This window comes from Mandrillus leucophaeus, unplaced genomic scaffold, assembly GCF_000951045.1.
Source record: "Mandrillus leucophaeus isolate KB7577 unplaced genomic scaffold, Mleu.le_1.0 Scaffold160, whole genome shotgun sequence".
NCBI lineage: Eukaryota > Metazoa > Chordata > Mammalia > Primates > Cercopithecidae > Mandrillus > Mandrillus leucophaeus.
Genome location: NW_012101588.1, coordinates 2,707,717 through 2,716,061, shown reverse-complemented (window position 1 = coordinate 2,716,061; position 8,345 = coordinate 2,707,717). Strand labels below are relative to the sequence as shown.

Below are 8,345 nucleotides of genomic sequence, written 5' to 3'. Positions count from 1 at the left end.
ATACTCAATATTATTAATCATTTGGGAAAAGCAAATCAAAACCACAATGAGATACCACTTCACACCCACTGGGATGGCTATTACCAAAAAAAAAAAAAAAGGAAAAAGAAAATGTTGGGGAAAATGCAGAGAAATTGGAATGCTTGTGTATTGCTGATGGGAACGTAATATGGTACAGCCGCTATGGAAAACAGTATGGCAGTTCCTCAAGAAGTTAAACATATAATTACCATAAGATCTAGCAATTTCAGTTCTGAGTATGTACACAAAAGAATTGAAAGCAGGGACTCAAACAGATATTTGTACACAAATGTTCGAAGCAGCAATATTCATAATAGCTGAAAGGTAGAAACAACCCAAATATCCATTGACAGGTGAATGGATAAACAAAATGTAGCATATCCTTACAATGGAATATTATTATGCCATAAAAAGGATAAGAATTCTGACACATGTTACAACATGCATAAACTTTGGAGACACTGTGCTAAGTGAAATAAGCCAGAAATAAAAAGACAAATATTAGGTAATTCCACTTACATGAAGTATCTAGAAAAGACAAATTCACAGAGGCAGAAAGCAGAACGGTGGTAAGTAGCGTTGGGAAAGGGGGACAACTGGTGGTTATTATTTAGTGAGTATAGAGTTTCAGTTTGATAAGATGAAAAATTCTGGAGATGAATCATGGTGGTGCTTGTAAAACAATGTGAATGTACTTAATGCCACTGAACTGCACACTTAAAAATCATTAAAATAGGGCAGGTGTGGTGACTCTTGCCTTTAATCCCAACACTTTGGGAGGTGGAGGCAGGCAAATCACTTGAGCCCAGGAGTTCGAGACCAGCCTGGGAAACATAGTGAATCCCTGTCTCTACAAAAAATAAAAAAATTAGCTGGGCATGGTGGAATACGCCTGCAGTCCCAGCTACTCAGGAGGCCGGGGCAGGAGGATCACCTGAGGCTGAGGAGGTCGAGGCTGTAGTAAGCTATGATAGTGCCACGGCACTCCAGCCTGGGCAACAGAGTGAGACCCTGTCTCAAAATGTAAATAACTAAATCATTAAAATAGTAATTTTTGTTATGTATATTTTGCCACAATAAAAAGTTTGGTTAAAACATTAAGATTCAAAGTCTAATGACAAATTATGAAAATGTCAGTTTCCATTGGAAATCACTTATACAAAAAATCAGGAAGATCTCAAACTGAATGTAAAGAAATGGCAACATCAAGATGAAAAAGACGTTAGAATTATCTGATAAAGATTTTAAAGCACTCATGATAACAATGTTTCAAGAGATGGTTATAAATACACCTGAAAAGAAGGGGCAATGCTACTAAATAATATTTAAAAGTTCCATTCACAAGCAGTATTTAACCATTGTAAATCTGGCCAGGTGTGGTGGCTAACACCTGTACTCCCAGCACTTTGGGAGGCCAAGGCAGGCAGATCCCTTGAGGTCAGGAGTTTGAGACCAGCCTGGCAAACATGCTGAAACCCCATCTCTACTAAAAATACAAAAATTAGTCTGGTGTGGTGGCATGCACTTGTAGTCCCAGCTTTTCAGGAGGCTAAGGCAGGAAAATCGCTTGAACCTGGGAGGCAGATGTTGCAGTGAGCCAATATTGTACCACTGCACTCTAGCCTGGGTGACAGAGCAAGATTCTGTCTCAAAATAAATAAGCAAATAAATAAATAAAATAATTATTATAAATCTATATGCAACTTATAACATAGCCTCCAAATATGTAAGGCAAATGACAGAATTACAAGAAAAATAGACAAATTCACAATTATAGTGAGATGTTTCCCATAAGTCTCTCAGTAATTGATAGGAAAAAAATATGAGAATAAAGATTTGAACAGCATAATTAATAAACCTACACAATAACACACAACAACTGAAGAGTACTCACTACTTTGAAGAAATATTTTAAAGAAAATATTTACAAAAATTGTCCACATGTTGGGCCATAAAGCAGGCTTTACTAAGAGCGTAGTTTAGTTTTTGTTATCTTTCAATATCCCAAGCAACAAACCACAAGCTTTTGTGGTGAATTATGAACTTGTAACTATTTGGTTTATAGAGAAGAACATATTAAAAAAAGAATTTTACAATGTACTTTTTCCTCAACAAATTTCTATCTTGTTTATAATAATTTCTTTTCATGAAACTAAGATTCTCAATTTGTTTTAAGATTGACTTCTGCTACACCTTTCTCTCAGCTGGGCCAGAAAGAAGAAGTAACACTAGCAGCTGTGAAGAGGCAAAATGTCACTTAAGTTAATATTAAACTACCCTTCCTTACAAAAGAAACTTTATATGCCCAAACAGAAAAGCTTCAGAGAAACCAGCTCTAGTTTTCATTTCATTGATGTTTTGTTATACATGAAAAGTCTCTTGAATAAATTAGACATTTTAGACCTTTTCTCATCTAATCTGATATTTAGTTTCCTGGGAAGTTCAGTCCATGTTCAACTTTAAATTGTATATTATATATCTCAGTTCATGTTCAATTTCAAATTGTATACTATTCATTTTGCCTATTAATACTGCTATTATATATTGAAGTATGACAAATTAATGGCCAAATAAAACAACAACAAAATATTTGGAGGAAAAAAAAGTACAGCTACAAAGTTGTTCCCTCGGAACCTCTTAACTTGTTTCTTTCTGAGACTTCTCTTTTTGTATTTTGTGAATTTTATGCTATATGAAGACACTATTTTTAGCACCTGTTTTTCCTAGCTTCCTGTTTATATTTTGGTATCTGTGTATACCATATTACTTTGGATTCCTAGCATGGAGAAAACATTGCAAGTTTATGTTCTCCCTAAATGCAAAGCATGAATATAAAGGGAAAAAATTACTAACAGCATAAATCTTCCAAAAGTACTTTTCCTACATCTATAAATATCTCCGAGAAATTAAAATCCTTAGGAACCTAAAATTGGTCAAGGAAACAGATGTCTGAGTTCTCCTAAGTATAGCATAGGGAATAAAGTTTGGCACCAACAATAATTCCAACCAAAGTACACGTCAAAAAGATTGTCTGATTATGCCTTTAGAATGTCTGAAGATAAAATATTTTAACCCTTCTTGGGTAAGAATTTTTAAGCTTTCAATTTTTAAAAAATACTTTATCCTTTCTTCAGATACGTCGATGTGCATGGGGAAAAAGTATTTATCTAAAATTATGGGAATTATATTTTGGCAAATTTTGCTTTTTTGTATATATGTTACGTCATCAACTAGATTATAAATAATGTGCCAGAAAAACAGCTTAGTTCATAATTCTATTATCCATTATGCCTAACGCCACACATTGTACATAGTAGGTTCTCAACAAATATTGGCAGAATGTGAAATCATTAAATAATCATGTAAAATATTACTTAAAATTAATAGTAAAAAAGGAGGCTATTTTATTCTTAATCATATTTTAATGAAGACTATTTTAAACTCTATGCAGTGCTGATACACACAAATATTTAAACTATTTATGTGCCTCAACTTGACATAATTTCATAACTTGATGGCAATCACATTTAAATATATTAGAATATTTTTGTAATAATGCTATTCTAGAATAGCAACTTTAATAGCTGGGAAAACATGTTAATAATGGCCATTAACCTGAAGGAAACAGGGAACATTAAACATTTTTTTCAGAAATAAATGTATAAGTTTAAACATTCCACTATAATATTTATGAGCAAACTTCAAATTAAAATTTATAAAATGCAAACTATTCAATGTTTCAGTTAGAGAATAATTTAGACTATATTTTGTAATTTTTTCAGTGTACGCATGGATGAATACTATATCAAAAGATTCCTTTCTCCTTTAGTGTCTTTGACTATTACTATCTAGAGAAGAGGTTTTGCCGTGTTGTCCTGGCTAGTCTCTTTTTTTTTTTTTTTTGAGACAGAGTCTTGCCCTGTCACCGAGGCTGAAGTGCAGTGGTGTGATCTTGGCTCACTGCAACCTCCGCCTCTAGGGTTTAAATGATTCTCCTGCCTCAGCCTCCCCAGTAGCTGGGATTACAGGTGCATGCCACCACACCCAGCTAATTTTTGTATCTTTAGTAGAGATGGGGTTTCACCATGTTGGTCCGGCTGGTCTTGAACTCCTGATCTTGTGATCCGCCCACCTTGGCCTCCCAAAGTGCTGGGATTACAGGCATGAGCCACTGTGCCCAGCCCCTGACTATTACTATCTAAATGCCAAAATAAATTATCCTTGAATGCCAAGACCAAGGCAATCCTACTAAAGCCCTTGATTATCAATAAGTATGATCTCAGTAAACACAAATAAAAGATTTGTTTTTACCTTCAAGACTGCTATGAATGGTACAAAGTTAGCTCTTTGGAGTCCATTTTTATAGAGATCTGAAAGAAAAAGATGATATTAGTTTTTTACTTAGCCTAAATCATGATGTTAGTTTATCGTTTAGCCTGGCAAATAAAGCTTTCTACTGATTTAAAAAAAAAAAAGAAGCAAAAAGAAAAATAGACCAAAATTGATTTCTCTTCAGGTCCTTCACACATTTTATTTTAATTTTAATAAAAGAAAAAAGTTAACAGCTACAGAAAGAAGATCAAAAGGTATTCAATCAAATTAGCTTTAAACTGTTATAAGAGACAATAAAAGAATTTGGAAGGTATCGCTTCCAAAATTCGAAACCAATAACCCAACATAAGAAGATTAGATACGTAAAAGCATTTAAAACTTGAATATATAGCATTCCACTAGGAAAAAAAAATCTCTCCTTTTCTCAATGTATAATAAAAATTCTTAGTAAATAACTTGGACGGGCTCAGTGGCTCATGCCTGTAATCCTAGCACTTTGGGAGGCCACTTGAGGTCAGGAGTTTGAGATCAGCCTGGCCAACATGGTGAAACCCCAACTCTACTAAAAATACAAAAATACAAAAATTACCCAGGCATGCTAATGGGCACCTGTAAGCCCAACTACTCAGGGGGTGAGGCAGGAGAATCGCTTGAACCAGGGAGGTGGAAGTTACAGTTAGCCAAGATCACACCACTGCACTTCAGCCTGGATGACAGAGCGAGACTATCACAAAAAAAAAAGAAAAAAAGAATTAAACACTGTGTAATAAGATTAGCCTTTTTAGAAAATACATCAATAGACAGAACTGCTCATGTATTTGCATTATATATATAATGCAAACATATATTATATATTTGATATCAAGGTTTAAAAAAGTCACTTTAAATGAAATTGCCTAAAAATTAAAACTCCATTCTTTGAAGGACAAAAACCATATAATAATTTCAATTGATGCCAAAAAATTATCTGATAAAGTTCAATATCCCTTCATAATAAAAACCCTCAAAAAACTAGGTATAGAAATAGCAGACCTCAACATAATAAAAACTATATATGACAGACCCACAACTAGTATCATACAAAATGGGGGAAAACAGAAAGCCTTTCCTCTTAGATCTGGAGCATGACAAACTATGCCCACTTTCACCATTGTTATTCAACATAGTACTAGATGTCTGAGCTAAAGCAATCAGATGAGAAAGAAATAAAGGGCTTCCAAATTGGAAAGGAAAAGGAAACAGTCAAATTATCCTTGTTTGCAGGTGATACGAGCTTATATTTGGAAAAACCTAAAGATTCCACAAGAGGGCTGGGCATAGTGGCTCACACATGTAATCCTAGCACTTTGGGAGGCTGAGCCACGTGGATCCCTTGAGTCCAGGAGTTCAGGACCAGCCTCAGCAACATGGCAAAATCCCATCTCTACAAAAAATACAAACATTAGCCAGGCGTGGTGGCATGTGCCTGTAGCCCCAGCTACTCAGGAAGTTGAGGCAGAAGGATCACCTGAGCCTGGGAGGCAGAGGCTGCAGTGGGCCAAGATCTTGCCACTGCACTCCAGCCTGGGCAACAGAGCGAGACCTTATCTCAAAAAAAAAAAAAAAGAGAAAGATACTTCCACACCCCACCCCAGCCTCCCCAGTAGCTGGGACTATAGGCAAATGACACCACGCCCAATTTAAAAAAAAAAAAAAAAAAGGAAAACTATTAGAACTGATAAACAAATTCAGCAAAGTTGCAGGACACAAAATCAACATAACAAAAATCAGTAGCATTTCTATATGCCAGCAGTAAACAATATAAAAAACAAATTTAAAAAGTACTCCCATTTACAACAGCCACAAATAAAATCAAATACCTAGGAATGAACCAAAGAAGTGAAAGATGGCCGGGCATAGTGGCGCACGCCTGTAATCCCAGCACTTTGGGAAGCCAAGGCAGGAGGATGATGAGGTCAAGAAATCGAGACCATCCTGGCCAACATGGTGAAACCCCGTCTCCACAAAAAATACAAAAATTAGTGGGGTGTGGTGGCATGCACCTGTAGTACCAGCTACTCGGGAGGCTGAGGCAGGGAAATCACTTGAACCCAGGAGGCAGAGGTTGCAGTGAGTTGAGATCGTGCCACTGCACTCCAGCCTGGCAACAGAGCAAGACTCCATCTCAGAAAAAAAAAAAAAACGGAAAGACCTTTACAACAGAAACTACAAAACATTGGTGAAAGAAACTAAAGAGGGCACAAACACAAAAATGAAAAGCTATTCCATATTCATGGATTGGAAGAATCAATATTGTTAAAATGCTCATACTATCCAAAGCAATCTACAGATTCAATGCAATCCCCACAAAAATCACAATGCCATTCTTCACAGAAATAGAAAAAGCAATCCTAAAACTTACATGGAGTCAGAAAAGATCCAAAATAGCCAAAGCTCTCCTGAGTAAAAATAACAAGACTAGAGAAATCACAATACCTGACTTCACACAAAGCTACAGACAAAAACAGCATGGTACTGGCACAAAAACACATAGACCAATGGAACAAAACAGAGAACCCAGAAACAAATCCACATACCTACAGTGAACACATTTTTGACAAAGGTGCCAAGAACATACATTGGGGAAAAGACTATCTCTTCATTAAATGGTGCTGGAAAAACTGGATATCCATATGCAAAAGAATAAGACTAGACCCCTATCTCACCTTATAGAAAAATAAAATAAAAATAAAGACTTAAATCTAAGACCTCAAATTATGAAAGTACTGTAAGAAAACATTGGGGAAACTCTCCAGGACATTGGTCTGAGCAAAAATTTCTTGAGTCATACTTCACAAGCACAGACAACCAAAGCAAAAATGAACAAATGGGATCACATCAAGTTAACAAGCTTCTGTGCAGCAAAGGAAACAGCTGGCAAAGTGAAGAGACAACCCACAGAATGGGAGAAAATATTTGCAAACTACTCATCTAACAAGGGATTAATAATCAGAATATATAAGAAGCTCAAACAACTCCACAGGGAAAAAGTCTAATAAATCCGATTAAAAGATGGGAAAAGATTTGAATAAACATTTCTTAAAAGAAGACAATGGCAAACAGGCATATGAAAAAGTGCTCCACATCATTGATCATCAGAGAAATGCAAATCAAAACTACAATGAAGTATCATCTCACCCCAGTTAAAATGGCTTTTATCCAGAGAGGGAATAACAAACACTGCTGAGGATGCAGAGAAAAGGGAACCCTCAATACTCTATTGGTGGGAATGTAAATTAGCACAACCACTATGGAGATCAGTTTGGAGGTTCCTCAAAACACTAAACAAAGAGCTACTACATGATCCAGCAATCTCACTGCTGGGTATATATCCAAAAGAAAGAAAATCAGTACATCGAAGATATATCAGCACTCTCATGTTTGTTGCAGCACTGTTCGCAATAACCAAGATTTTGAAGCAACCTAAGTGTCCATCAACAGATGAATGGATAAAGAAAATGTGTTATTTATACACAATGGAGTACTATTCTGCCATTAAAAAAAATGGAACTTGAAACAACGTGGATAGAACTGGAGGTCATTGGGTTGAGTGAAATGAGCCAGGCACAGAAAGACAAGCATCACATAGTCTCACTTATTTGTAGGATCTGAAAGTCAAAATAATTAAACTCACAGAGAATAGAAGAATGGTTACCAGAGGCTGGGAAGGGTAGTGGGGGATGGGGGAAGGTGGGGATGGTACGAAAAAAAAAATAGAAAGAATAAAAAAGGCAGGGCATCATGGCTCATGCCTGTAATCCCAGCATTTTGAGGCCGAGGTCGGCGGATCACTTGAGGTCAAGAGTTTGAGACCAGCCTGGCCAACATGGTGAAATCCCGTCTCTACTAAAAATACAAAAATCAGCCAGGGCCAGGCATGGTGGCTCACGCCTGTAATCCCAGCACTTTGGGAGGCCAAGGCAGGTGGATCACCTGAGGTCAGGAGTTCGAGA

The 8,345-nt window shown here is 36.4% G+C and overlaps 1 protein-coding gene across 1 annotated transcript in view; it reads right to left on the bottom strand.

Moving 5' to 3' along the window:
* LACE1 (lactation elevated 1) overlaps nt 1–8,345 on the bottom strand; it is a 236,386-nt gene that overhangs the window by 119,461 nt on the left and 108,580 nt on the right. Inside the window, exon 7 of the mRNA XM_011975943.1 lies at nt 4,333–4,391. Within this exon, the coding sequence (XP_011831333.1) occupies nt 4,333–4,391 (59 nt within the window). The remainder of the gene's footprint in view (nt 1–4,332; nt 4,392–8,345) is intronic.